This window comes from Colobus angolensis, unplaced genomic scaffold (assembly GCF_000951035.1).
Source record: "Colobus angolensis palliatus isolate OR3802 unplaced genomic scaffold, Cang.pa_1.0 Scaffold185, whole genome shotgun sequence".
NCBI classification, from domain to species: domain Eukaryota; kingdom Metazoa; phylum Chordata; class Mammalia; order Primates; family Cercopithecidae; genus Colobus; species Colobus angolensis.
Genome location: NW_012114988.1, coordinates 660,135 through 673,473, shown reverse-complemented (window position 1 = coordinate 673,473; position 13,339 = coordinate 660,135). Strand labels below are relative to the sequence as shown.

Below are 13,339 nucleotides of genomic sequence, written 5' to 3'. Positions count from 1 at the left end.
AGTCCTGAGATGAAAGAATTAGATTACATCATGGGGAGCTCTGCCTATGGGGAGGGAGCTCTTGCTGGGTGGCGTTGGTGGGAGGCAGGTAATCAGGGATCTCTCCTTACGTGGAACCCCGAGAGCAGCTCCTTTGATTCAGGCTCCTTCTGTGGGCCTGACTTAATGGGAGATGCCATATCTTACCCTTTTGCTATGGCCCTTTGGGTCATTTGTTGGGCCCAGGGGCTTGTGCACAACAGACTAACTCTGTCCCTTTGCTTTCCTTCCCAACCCCAGGGCCCTCCTCCTGAAGGTGAGCCCCTGCAGCCCCCTCAGCCTGTGCAGTCCACACAACCAGCCCAGCCTGTGCAGTCCACACAGCCTGCCCAGACGGCACCACCCTGCCCGCCCTCCCAACTCAGCCAGCCCGGCCAGCCACCAAGCGGCAAGATGCCTCAAGTGTCCCAGGAGGCAAAGGGGACTCAGACGGGAGTGGAGCAGCCTCGCCTCCCAGCTGGATCTGCAAACAGGCCGCCTGAGCCTCACACCCAGGTTCAGAGGGCACAAGTGGAAACAGGCCCGACTTCCTTCCCCTCCCCTGTGTCTGTCTCCATGAAGCCTGATCTTCCAGTCCCTCTTCCCGCTCAGACTGCCCCAAAACAGCCGTTGTTTGTCCCAACAACCTCTGGCCCCAGCACCCCACCAGGACTGGTTCTGCCACACACTGAATTCCAGCCAACCCCTAAACAAGATTCCTCTCCACACCTGACTTCACAGAGACCCGTGGATATGGTTCAGCTTCTGAAGGTAAGCATGAGCAGGGGCTGCCCTTCCTGGCCCCTAGATTTTATGCCATGTCAAATGTACTAAGATGCCCTAGTTAACAGACCCGCAAGCTACAGCCTCTGGCTGTGTCCAGCGTGGCTCAGTCCTCCGGCCATGAGCTTACTTCTGTTTGTTTCCCTGTGTGCAGAAGTACCCCATCGTGTGGCAGGGCCTGCTGGCCCTGAAGAATGACACAGCTGCTGTGCAGCTCCACTTCGTCTCTGGCAACAATGTCCTGGCCCATCGGTCCCTGCCCCTTTCTGAAGGAGGGCCCCCACTAAGGATCGCCCAGAGGATGCGCCTGGAGGCATCGCAGCTGGAAGGGGTTGCCCGAAGGATGACGGTAAGACTCTCAGGCCCAGGTGAGCAACTGCCCCACCTACAGGGAGGGAAGACGTAGGTAGTCCCTGCCAGCCTATCTCCCTGATCTGTCATGGAAGCGTTAACTTCATTGTTGTTGTTGGAACAGAGTCTCACTCTGTCTCCCAAGTTGGAGTGCAGCGGCGCAATCTCTGTTCACTGTAGCCTCTGCCTCCCGGGTTGAAGCCATTCTTGTGCCTCAGCCTCCTGAGTAGCTGGGATTATAGGCATGCACCACCATGGCACCGCCATGCTCAGCTAATTTTTGTATTTTTAGTAGAGATGGGATTTCACCATGTTGGCCAGGGCAGTCTTGAACTCCTGACCTCAAGTGATCTGGCTGCCTCGGCCTCCCAAAGTGCTGGGATTACAGGCCTGAGCCACTGTGCCTGGCCGGTATTACTGAAGTGAGCAATGAAGGGGTCCACTATGCTTCTACTTGGGGTGGGGGTTGTAAAGTACCTCTAGACTCAGAAACAAGGCTTAACAGTTTTTTTTTTTTTTTTTTTTTTTGAGACGGAGTCTCGCTCTGTTGCCGGGGCTGGAGTGCAGTGGCCGGATCTCAGCTCACTGCAAGCTCCGCCTCCCGGGTTTACGCCATTCTCCTGCCTCAGCCTCCGTACAGTTTTTAAAAACTATTATTTTTTAAATCAGCTTTCTCAGGTTGAAAAAGCTTTTTTTTTTTTCCTTTCATTCAAATATCAGGGTAGACTTTAAAGTCACCTCAGAGGTGGGGGTTTTTGTGGACCTGATACCGTGGGTTGGATGTGGGCTGCTGTTTGACTGAGAGGCCCATGCTCACTGGTGGCTGACCTCTGCCTCAGGTGGAGACAGATTACTGTCTGCTGCTGGCTCTGCCCTGTGGCCGCGACCAAGAGGATGTTGTGAGCCAGACCGAGTCCCTCAAGGCTGCCTTCATCACTTACCTGCAGGCTAAGCAGGCGGCAGGGATCATCAACGTTCCCAATCCTGGCTCCAATCAGGTCGGTTGTCCTGTGTCCTTCCTTCACATATACACCCACAGGTGGGGCTGGTCAGGGTTGGTAGGTGGATTGACTCTTCTGGTACCCACTAGATCTGGCCACAGAGCTTCCCAGAGGTGGGTAAAGGGGCATTTTGGACAGAAGTCAATAGAGCACATAGGGCGGGGCGCCATCACCCATCCTGAAGAGAACCCAGGGAACCGCTGAGAACACAGGTTTTCCATGAGTTTAAAGATAGGGAAGAGGGCCCCAGGGGGTTCCTGTATGTAGTTTTCTGACACCTGCTAGGTCTTCCAGTGGACGTAGTCCTGGGACATTTGCTGGTTGGGGACTGACTTGGCCTGGCTGTTAGCACTGGGCCTCTTCAGGGCCCCCCAGTAGAAATGGAGTTGTGGGGGGTCAAGAGGGTCCCACTTTGCTCTCTATCCTGTCTCCAGCCTGCCTACGTGCTGCAGATCTTCCCGCCTTGTGAGTTCTCTGAGAGTCACCTGTCCCGCCTGGCCCCTGACCTCCTTGCCAGCATCTCCAACATCTCTCCCCACCTCATGATTGTCATTGCCTCCGTGTGAGCCACTGAGTGGTTATCACCTCAGTGAATCTTCCCAGGGCTCTGCAGTAAAAACAAAGGACAACCCAGCCAAGCAGAGGAAGAAGCTGCCGAAGGGGACAGACTCCACTGCCAGACGGCCAGCCTCTCGCTGTCCTGCCGCCCGGCTCAGTCGGACAGACTTCCTCTGGGAGTGGTGCTGCTACCTTGTATGTTTACATGATGCTTTAGCCCAAGGACACATCACCAACCGATGGACTCGCAGACACCCTGGGGCTGGGTTTCTCTCTCCTCTTTTTGGAGAAAAGGAACAGGGCAGTGGAATGAAAAAAATTTTTTTTTGTTTTTAAGAAACAAGAAAACAGAACTGCCTTTGCACTAAATTAGTGACTTGGACTTTTGCCCAGTGAAGACAGGCTGTGACACTCTGGATGTCTCGGTGTGTGTAGACACACATCGTGGACTCCTAACGCAGGAAGAACTTCAAACTTCTGCTGAGACCTTGGGGTCAAGGAACATTTCATTGGGTTTTTTGTCTACCCCCATCTCCCTTGCTCATTCGGATGCATCACCTTAATTCTCCTGCTGCCACCGTCTTTGATTCACCGGGATGTACAGTTTACAGTTGAAGAGCAAACAGAAAGGTTTTCTCTTGGTGGGATATGCAGAACTTGGGATGTGTGTATATATAAATATATAATATATATAAATATATATAATACTGACTTAAAAAATCAAATCCCCCGACATACATTTTTTTTAATCTGTGCCAAAAATGTGTTTTCAGAGGAAATCTTATTTTCATATTCAGACTTTGTATTGCCCACTCATTTGTATAAGTGCGCTTCGGTACAGCACGGGTCCTGCTCCCGCGATGTGGAAGTGTCACATGGCACCTGTACAAAAAGACTGGCTAACCCCTCTTCCTATTACCTTGACCTCTTCCCCAACTTCCTAACACTTATTAATTTATGAAACTGTTTTTCTCAGCGCAGTTTTGTTTTGTGTGTCCATTGGATTACAAACTTTATTAAAAAATATAAAACACACCAAGTGTGAATGTGATTTGTCACTTGGGTGGGAGGACGAACCATGGGTCCTTGGCTTATGGGAACAGTCAGCCCTTATCACGCTTTTGCTCCCCATGCCAAGTCTGTACATGGGAACTATTTCCCTTCTGCCTCCTAGTCACTCCTCCCCAAGGATAATTTTATCTTGTACAAAGGAGATTTTTGTCATGGACACTGAACCATTTCTCACAGGTCCTAACTGGTTCTTAGGTAATGTGGAAGGCACTTCCAATTTTGATACAGAATATAACCACACCCCATGCCATCTCAGAAACATCTTAGCAAGCTTTGGTTTCTTGTCTCTTGCCCCCTCTTCCCTTCTCCCAGTGTGAAACAGGCTGGCTCCTGCAGAGGCATTGGCCTGCTGGGGCCCCTTGGGACTCATATGATCCTGTATCTGCCTCTAGACAGGAGGATGGGCGTTGTGGACGGACTTCCCCTGCAGCTGGATCCTCTACAAGCTGTGGAGTTGGCGCAGGGACATGGGGACTACAAAGTTGGTGGTCTCACTTGCAATACCAATGGGCTCCTACGAATGGGCCTGTCCTGGTGTTGAGGAGATGGTATCCCCCTCTGAACGGTGGACCACAGGTGCCGGGGCCAACTGTAGGAAGGGAGTCGAGATGGTACCTCCTGACTCCTTGCTGACAGGAGTGAGAAAGCTGCTCCACCAGCTCCCTACCTCCCCATCAAAGCCCCTGGCTGCTCCTTCCTGTCCCTCTGGGCCCCCCAGCCTGGTGGCAGAGATGCCATCTTTTGAACCTTCCCAAAAGATGATGGCACTGGCTTGGCCTTAGTCCTCAGGCCAGGTAACCCTGAAGCAAGTGTGGCATCCATCTGCTCCCCTAGGCCCATCAGAACCAGGGCAGTGGCCTGGGCCTGGCACTCTCCTTGGCCTACCTGGCCACTCTGGCTGGAAGGACCCCTGAGCCAAGCCTGGCAGCAGTGGCCTGTAAGCCAGGCTTGCTCTGGGTTGCCTGTGCCCTGGTAAGCAGTTGGTGGCCACCCCTACTGGTCCCTTCCCCAACTTCCCAACCTCTCCCCAACCTGGGCAGAAGGGGAGCAGGGTCATAGCTGTGGGGCGAGGGGAGGCCAGGCTGTAAAGATGAGCAGGTGAGAAGCCTCCAAACAAGATGGGATGAGGGCATGGGGCACATGGTGCCGAGGTCTCTCCAGCCCGAGTGTACTGCCCACTCCTCAACTTGGGGCAAAGCAGCCAGCCTGGCTCTGGTTGTAGTTGCATTCAGCAAGAGGGATGGGCTGACTTTCCCAGGAAGGCTGGTCCCTGGGTGGTACAGCCTTTCTGTGGCATCAGTTCTAGCTGCCAGCTCCCCACCCACCCCACAGGGACCTGCAGGCAGCATTAGAAAATAATCCAATTTATTCTCTCTAGGGAAGAGGCCACCCTTCCCGGTTCCAGGGCGCCATCCATTTTTAAATAAACAGTCAGGAGAAGGGCCGCCAGCTCACTCGGCAGGCGGCGGACATTCAGGAGCTGTAGGGGAGGTCTCTGCCAGTGCGGGCTGGCCCTCAGCCCCATCCCGAGGGCGGAAGACCAGCTCCCCAGCCTGCAGCACCTGCCCGGCAGGCCACGTGCCACCTGGCCCATACTGCTGGTAGAAGTCCGCGTCTGTCTGGAACATGACCAGTGCTTGGGCTGTGTGGATTCGCACGTGCTGAGCCAGGCTGTTGGCATCCAGAAACTTGTCCCCACAGGAGTCACAGGCATAGAGGATGTGAGTGTTGGGGTCTGTGGAGGTGGGACAGCAGTCAGAGTGGGAAGAACCCCGGGCTCTGCCCACATTCACACCCGGGTGGCCCCCCTCACCTTCCTCCTGCACTTGCTTCACAGCTTTGCTGATCTCGGCCTTCAGGACTTCCGTCTCATCGGCTGTCACTGCAGCTCCCACCGGCACCACTGCGGGCAGAGTCGCAGGGCCTAAGGTGAAGGCACGGGCACTGCCCCATCATCGCCACCCTGGCAGCAAGCTGCCTGTGACTTCCCTCTGCTGCCCACAGCCCGCACCTGTGAGCTGAGTGACGGCTGTCGCTGCCAGTGCCTCAGTGGCCAGCGTGACCATGTCATCCACAGTGACCACGCTGACCTCACTGCCCTCCTCGGGCTCCAGGATCTTGATGCCTGCCTTGCCCTGGTGCACCGTCTTCACGTGGGAGCGCAGGTTGTCTACCCGGTTGAAGCCACGCCCGCACTTATCACACAGGTAAGGCTTCTCTCCTGGGGGAGCAAGGTTCTCTCTTGCGTTTGGGGAAGGGGCCACAGGGGTGGGGTGGGAGGCCCTCAATAACTCATTTGCTCAGCAAGCCTGTCTTTTACAGCAGGAGGTGCTCTGGGGCAGCCACCAGAGCTGCACAGGTACCTCTAGTGACACTGGTACCTCTGGAAGCTCTAGGAAAATGGGGTCCTCGTTTGAACGGAACTGCCTTCAAGGCCACCTGCAGCAAGAGCTAGCACCCGAGACTGGGGTCTGGGGGTCCCTTCCTTCCCCCTGCTCCCCACCTGGCAGCAGGGGCTGGGAAGGAACAGGCATGGCGGAGGCCACAGCTCACCCGTGTGGATGATGATGTGCTTGGACAGGTCCCCCACGTTCACGAAGGCCTTGCTGCACACGCTGCACTTGTGTGGACGGATGTTGTCGTGGTGGCGAATATGATTGGCCAGCTGGCTGGACTGGACAAATCTGTGGGGCCACAGGGAGGGACTCGCATGGAACTGCCCCAACCTGGGCCTCCCGCCTCACCCTCTAGACTGAAAAGGACCCCTGGGACCAGAGCCTGGGGCGTGGGCAGCAGTTAGCGCAAGTCCCCAGCCAAGCCCCCAGTTTGTCTTCTGAGCCCCCTCACTGTGGGGTGCCTGGGCAATGGGTGTGGGGGAGAGGGGGGCAGGACCTCTTGCCGCAGCGCTCACAGACGTAGGGCTTCTCCCCGGTGTGCTGGCGTACGTGGGCGATGAGAGAGCTGGCCTGGGTGAAGGCCTTACCGCACATCACACACTGGCACGGCTTCTCACCTGGGGACCGGGCAGAAGGTGTTGGTGCCCGCTCCTCCCCGTGACCTCCCAGCCCTGGGCATGGCTGCTCACCACCCACCTGTGTGAATGCGGACATGCCGCTGCAGAGCGCCGGGGTCTGCAAACTGTCGCTGGCAGTGGATACACACGTAGGGCTTCTCCCCGCTGTGGATCCGAAGGTGCCGCTTCAGGTTCCCTGTGGCGAGACCGAGGGCGAACCTGGCGTGGGGCACCACCGGTGGCCGAGGAGCAGGGGTGTGAGGGCAGCCAGGGCAGCCCTGGCCCTACCTGAGGTGGTGAACTGCTTCCCACACTCTCGGCACTTGAGGGGCCCGTCAGCGATGTGGATCTTCAGGTGGGCCTTCAGGTTCCCTACCTGTGCCCAGGGAGGGGTCAGGGGGGCCACCCCACAGAGCTCGGCCCCGGGCCCCCTCACCTGCCCCTCCCACAAAGGAGCAATCGACTCTCAGTCTTGCCAGGGTCCGTGGAGGGCTCCATCTCTCCTGGGTTAGGAGAGGTCCCAGGTCCCAGTGGTGAGAGGTAAGCCGCCCCACCCCATTTTTTCAGAACCAAACCCCGCCCTGACTCGACCTGCCCTCCGCAGAGCAGCCGGGAGCTCCCCCGCGGGAGTGGCTCTCGCTGGGCCTGTTTCCTGGGTGAACAGGCTGATGAGCTCCTGGAGGCGGGACTGTGCTCCCCACCACCGCCCCACCACGTGGCATGCATGCGGCTGCGACCACCGGGGCTCCCAGGCGCTGGTTCCGGGAGGGGTCCACACACCTGGTTGAACTTCTTGTCGCAGTGTGGGCACTTGTGCTCCTTGTCCGTGTCGTGGGTCTCCAGGTGGCGCATCTTGGAAGTGGGGTCGGAGAAGGAGCGGCCGCAGTAGTCGCACTGGTAGGGCTTCTCGCCGCTGTGCACCAGCTGGTGGCGCTTGAGGTTGCCCGAGGTGGTGAAGAGCTTGCCGCAGTCCTCGCAGCGGTACCGCGCCTCGCCCGAGTGCCGCTTCTTGTGCAGGTTGAGCAGGCTGATGAGGCGGTAGCTCTTCCCGCACTCCTCGCAGCCGTAGGGCTTCAGAGGGCTGCAGGGCCAGAAGGCGACAGGAGGCAGGGCTCGCTGGGGCGTGAAAGACCGGGCCTGGCAGGGGCCTGGTCAGGAGGCCGGCCTGGGGCAGTACCTGTGCGTCTTCTCATGGGCCTTGCAGGCCGCCGGGTCGGAAAAGGCCTTGCTGCACTCACGGCACGAGAAGGGCTTCTCCCCCGTGTGGATGCGGATGTGCCGCTTGAAGTTCCCCGTGTGCGTGAACTCCTTCCCACAGTCCTGCGGGTGCAGCAGGGAAGCGGGGTGTGAGGGGGCAGCCGGTGGGAGGCCGGAGGGAGGCTGGCAGGGAGGCCTGGCCACACTCTCCCGCACCTCGCACTTGTGGATGACGGAGCCGTAGGCCTTGGACTCCGTGCGATCACCGTAGGTGCCTGAGCGCAGGCCCCGGGCCTCGGCGCCGAGCTCCTGCCCCGAGTCTGTGCCCGCTGACTCCTCGTTCTCGTTCTCCTCAGGGGCCTCTCCGTTCTCCAGCTGGGGACCCTCCTCCTTGACCTCAGCTGGCCCTGCGCCCTCCTCCTCTTGCTCCTCTTGCTCCTCTTCCCCTTTCCGGGCGGGCTCCACCTCCATTTCTGCGGAGAGAAGGGCAAGCACGGAGGCGCCTCAGAGGGCGCGGGGACCTCGCAGCCAGGCCTGGGTCTGGACCCCACACGCAGCCCTCTCTGCCTGAGCGCCTGTCACGGGCACCGGCAACATGTGGAAGGGACAGTAAATGGCCCCAGCACTGGCCAAGGAAAGCCCCCGGGGGGCCTGTGAACTGGGTGTTTGCTGCCTGGCGGATGCAGGTAGGGGGCTCAGCCAGCTGGGGTGGGTGCTGTCAGCCAGCAGGCACTGGAGGGTTGCTGTGGGTGGGAAGGCACCCCTGCACGGTGCTCAAAGCTGGGAAGCAGCAGAAGCTCCAGGCCTTTGAAGGACGTGCCTGCGCTCACAGATACACGGCTAGCATGGTCAGCCAAGGAACGACCTCCAGACTCAAGAACATGCGAAGACCAAGGTGTCCCAAAGCTGAAGTGCATGGTGACTCCAAGTGGGACTGGCTGGGGGCAGGAGGAGAGAGGGAGGCCCCAGTGCGCAGTGGAGGCAGGGCCCTGGGAGGATGCCCCAGGGAGGGCCTGGTCCTGGCTGGGCGGGGCTACCTTGCTCCGAGCTCTCCGACAAAGCAGCCTCAGCTTCTGCGGCAGCCATGCCACTAGTGGGGTCTGGCTTGAGCTCCACAGGCGGCGGCTCCCGGGGTGCATCGGCTTTCTCTGTCTGCTCTGCACCTGGGTGGGGGAAGCACCGGAGACTGCATTGCTACCCTCTCCCCAGGGGTCGGATACCTTTCCTGGACCAGCCAGCTGGTGGTGGCTGTATATGGCCCAGGAGGGGAGGCCCCAGCACACCCCTAGCTGAGGCTGTTGTGTCTGCTCTGTCTGAAACAGACCCCCTGGGACACACAATAGGTCATTCTGGGTAACACAAGCTCAAGAGGTGCAGGTGCCCGTGCCACCTGCCCCAAGGCAGCCCTCACTACCCTGTGCCCAGGCCGCTGGGAGGTGACAGGGCAGCCAGCTGGGTCCTTGGCATCTGACTCACCGCTGGCTGTGCTCTGGGCCTGACCGCCACGCTCCTCCTTGAGGTCCCTGCTGGGGCCTGTGGGTGCGCTGCGTCCTGCCTGCTCCAGCCTGCTCAGCGTGCTGGTGGCCGCCTTCTCCTCTTTAGCTCTCTTGTCCCCTCCTGGAGATGGTACAGGGCAGACCTGCCGTTTCCCATCAAGTGCCCGCCATTTGGAGGTATGAGGTGGCTCAGAACTTGCTAGGTCTTCCTCGTCCTCCCTAGGGTACCTCTAAGTAGTGGTTTGCTGATTTGTTCATTCACCAAATTATTCACAGGGCACCCACTCCATGCCAGCTGATGGCTGGGCAGTGGGAATACAACAGTGATGGTTCCTGCTTGTGTGGGATATGCAGACCTCATGTGTGCACTAACGGAGCTGATCAGAGGTCAGCACTAGGAAAGGGAGGAATGCGGCCTCTGGAAGTCTACAGCAAGGCATCTGGCCCATAGTGGGCATCTGAGGTCTTTATCTTAGCAGCTAAGGGGAGTGGAAGGAGGGGCTCAGGAGAACAGACCCACAGGAGGGTTTAGGAGCAAACCCTGCCCATATGCAAAGGCACTGAACCAGGCACGGCTCCCGGGTGCTCTGCAGGGGAAAGGCAGGCAGAGAGGCCACCCTCAGACCTGAGGCAAACTCTCGCCAGCACCCACAACCGAGTCAGGGCCAGATGAGGAAACTGAGACCCAGAAAGTCAGAGGCAGAGCCCACATCAAGAGCCAAGGTCTCTGGCCATCTGCTTGGGAGCAGCTGCCAATAACCCACCTTCTGTGGCCAAGGCCTCCGCATTTCCCCCAGGGCTGGTAGCCGGCTCGGCAAGTGACTTGAGGGCATGGCAGGCCGTGATGATGTCCTGCATTTGGAGGAAGGTGGCCACGGCCAGCACATCATCCACGTTCTCAGGGCTCAGGCTCAGCTTGGCCGTGTACATAAACTCCAGCACCTGCCCCAGGCCTGCCGAGGACAGGACAGCTGTCAGAGACCCACCTCAAGATCCGGCACCGGCAGCCCTGCCCCACCACTCCACCCAGCAGCAGGACGCAGGGATTTAGGAACAGGTGAGTGGCAAGCCTGCATCGCCCCATCTCCCGCGTGGGGAGGAGGCAGGTAACCTGGAGGATCTCAGCACTGCCAATAGCCCTTGAAAAGAAGTGCTCACTGAGGGTCTCAATGCCTGCCCTGCACAGAGGACAGGTGTGAACACCTGCCCTGCACAGAGGACAGGAGGTGTGAATCCCCGCACTGCACAGGGAACAGAAGGTGCGACTGTCCACCCTGCATGGAGGAGGATGGGCTGTGAATGCCACCCGCACATGGAGAAAAGGAGGTGTGAATATGCACCCTGCACAGAGGACGGGGGTATAAATGCCCACTCTGCACGGAGGACAGAGTGTGAATGCCTGCCCTGGACGAGGACAGAGGTGTGAATGCCCACCCCGCATCGGGGAGAGATGGTGTGAACACCTGCCCTCCACACCCTCTACTTGGCCGCTACACTTTACCAGCAGAGGACACTCCAACCTGACTTTCATCAGGGCTCTGCTACCAACTCTGTATCTGACTGACCTCCAGGCCAGTCACTGACCTCTTTGGATCTCAGTTTCCACATCTATAAAATGGGAGAATAATACCTTCTCATGGCATGTCATGCCAGTCTGGGCTGGGAGTCCGAATCCAGGACCAGTTCCTTCCACAACCCCAAAGTCTTCCTGACACTGCTCCCAGCCCCTAGGCCCTCCCCATCACCTTTCCCCACACTTCTAGTTAGCACTGGGGTAGATGCTTCAGGACTGACTCTCCCATGGAAAGGGGCCAGAGGGCATAGGGTCTGCCTGCTCTCTGCCCTTCCCAATGAGGCTTTTCCTGTGTTCACTGCGGCCTAGAGCTCATCATGAGCCTTTCCTGCCAGTTCTCCCCTTACCACTCCACTCCCAATCAAGACACATCCCCGAAAGGTGGGAGGAACTTAGTACTGACATGCTCATGGCCTGAAGCCTGTGCGGGAGGCCTGTTGCATCCCACAGCCTGCAGATGCTGCCCCTGGAGGGCCTAGCATGGCACAGGGCCAGCCATAGCTTCTGGCCCTCAGCAAGCTCAGCCCCAGCCCCGAAGGGGTACCTGCCGCGTTACTGATGTCCAGGTGCACCACGTCCTTCTGGTCCACAAAGAGCATTTTGAAGTACTCGCTGCAGGCCGCCAGCACTGCTTTATGAGCCTTAAAGTGAACACCGTCCACCACAAAGGTGCAGTCACAGAGAAGCCCCAGCTGCCGCTGCTGGTTCAGCTGTTCCAAGACGTGCTGGCTGTGCTGGGGAAAGTCCATGGCTGCAGAAAGCCAAAGGGTGTTGGGGTTAGCATGGAGAAAGGACCTCAGACACACTCAGTCATTCCCAAACTCCCAGGCAAGCATCATGGAGAAGACAGAATTAAAACAAGTGAGGGCATTTCTGCCACAAAAGGGCAATTCATTTCAGATACCCCCTGCAAACCCAACTCAACCAACTGGTGGTTCCTGGATTCCTGGGTTTACTGGCCAGGAAAAGTGGCCCAAACCAAAAAGTATTGGGGCACCAACACGAGGCAGCCGCCTCTGTATCCAGCCTGGTAATCACATGAAAAAGTCAAAAAAGGGAACAAACACAGAACACTGAAATGTGTCATCATTTCAAAAATGAAAAGACATGGTCACTTTAACGTTTGTTACAAAAAGAATGCATGACAATCTCAGAATAAAGGACAGATGTTTCAATTGTTTGCTTTAAGAAAACTTTCCTATCTTGTTATTTTTCTCATTCTCTCATGGACAGGTGAAGACAAGATGGTGTTTCATCAGCCAGTGTTGCAGAACTTGGCCCCTCTCAGGCTCTGCGCATACCCCATCCCCTGCCAAAGCCTAGCTCTCCCTCTCTTTCCGACTCATGGGAACTACCTAGAGTTGCAGTCTTCTGACTCTAGAAACCTGTGTCCTGGTGGCCATCCCAGGAGAAACAAACTTAAATCCTCACACCAAGAGCTGCTGACCTGGCCACAACTTCTCTGTCAAGGGCCTCACTTAATGCCTGGAAATCCCACAAGTGAAAATGCTCAGGAAAATTCCATGGCCTGGTGCTGAGCAGTCTTGAACCACACAAGCTGTGACTAAGTAACTATGTAAAACAGCTCTCCCTCCCGCCCCACCACCACCCAGAGTTGGCGTCAATATCAGCAATTGTCTAGGGAAAATAAGCAGGCCCTCTTTTCTAGAAAGAACCCATTTCAGAATGTTTGAAGAGAAAAGTCAACACCCACTGTCTGGGGCCACATTAGACATATTCAACTGGGCACGGCTGTCACGCCCTGGCCCAGGATCTGCTAAGGGGTAGTGAGTTCTCTGCCTGCTCCTCTTCTCTGAGGCCTGAGTCGGCACGGGGCTGGATCGCTGCTTCTGGGCAGCTGAGAGGGACACTTTGAGGCTCTCTGCCCCCAGTTTCGGCAGCTCTGCCCCAGCTTGGGCGCTCCCCTGTGACATCAGGATCTTGGGGGTGAATCACCGCGGCAGCTCTGAAGCTGCCGTGGCCATGCATGGCTGTTGGGCTGTGATGAGTCGCAGAGGAAGCCACACCTCTCACACCAGCACAGGTCGGCCTTGAAGGGCGCCAAGGCCCCCTACCATGTGATGTCTGGAAACTTTTCACAAGTGGGGGTATCTGCTGAGGTAGGGGAAGTGACGCAACAAATAATGGGGTGCATGGCAGTGGCAACAGGCATGAGCCACAGCGCACCAGCCTCCGAGCCACAAGTTAGCACTGCAGCTGCTGCCAGAGACCCAGAAACGGCCGTTCCCTCCCCCTACACATCTCCGCCCCAGCTTCG

At 57.6% G+C, this 13,339-nt stretch overlaps 2 protein-coding genes across 6 annotated transcripts in view; one reads left to right on the top strand and one right to left on the bottom strand.

Moving 5' to 3' along the window:
- Nucleotides 1-3,746, top strand: part of SPEN (spen family transcriptional repressor) — a 68,652-nt gene extending 64,906 nt beyond the window's left edge. The window contains exons 10-13 of the mRNA XM_011939944.1: nucleotides 280-789; nucleotides 956-1,150; nucleotides 1,992-2,150; nucleotides 2,588-3,746. Of these exons, the coding sequence (XP_011795334.1) occupies nucleotides 280-789; nucleotides 956-1,150; nucleotides 1,992-2,150; nucleotides 2,588-2,719 (996 nt within the window). The 3' untranslated portion in view covers nucleotides 2,720-3,746. The remainder of the gene's footprint in view (nucleotides 1-279; nucleotides 790-955; nucleotides 1,151-1,991; nucleotides 2,151-2,587) is intronic.
- Nucleotides 3,747-5,130: 1,384 nt separating this feature from the next.
- Nucleotides 5,131-13,339, bottom strand: part of ZBTB17 (zinc finger and BTB domain containing 17) — a 35,784-nt gene continuing 27,575 nt past the window's right edge. For 2 of the 5 annotated variants that reach the window (XM_011939896.1, XM_011939895.1), the window contains 14 exons: nucleotides 11,606-11,812; nucleotides 10,253-10,441; nucleotides 9,469-9,609; nucleotides 9,030-9,155; nucleotides 8,209-8,465; nucleotides 7,973-8,115; nucleotides 7,576-7,876; nucleotides 7,084-7,171; nucleotides 6,875-6,991; nucleotides 6,675-6,795; nucleotides 6,336-6,466; nucleotides 5,794-6,003; nucleotides 5,596-5,706; nucleotides 5,131-5,517 (listed from right to left, as the gene is read on the bottom strand). In XM_011939896.1, the coding sequence (XP_011795286.1) occupies nucleotides 5,234-5,517; nucleotides 5,596-5,706; nucleotides 5,794-6,003; nucleotides 6,336-6,466; nucleotides 6,675-6,795; nucleotides 6,875-6,991; nucleotides 7,084-7,171; nucleotides 7,576-7,876; nucleotides 7,973-8,115; nucleotides 8,209-8,465; nucleotides 9,030-9,155; nucleotides 9,469-9,609; nucleotides 10,253-10,441; nucleotides 11,606-11,810 (2,424 nt within the window). In that variant the 5' untranslated portion in view covers nucleotides 11,811-11,812 and the 3' untranslated portion in view covers nucleotides 5,131-5,233. Of the gene's footprint in view, nucleotides 5,518-5,595; nucleotides 5,707-5,793; nucleotides 6,004-6,335; nucleotides 6,467-6,674; nucleotides 6,796-6,874; nucleotides 6,992-7,083; nucleotides 7,172-7,575; nucleotides 7,877-7,972; nucleotides 8,116-8,208; nucleotides 8,466-9,029; nucleotides 9,156-9,468; nucleotides 9,632-10,252; nucleotides 10,442-11,605; nucleotides 11,813-13,339 lie in introns of all 5 variants that reach the window. The other 3 variants (XM_011939897.1, XM_011939898.1, XM_011939899.1) reach the window with 3 other exon arrangements.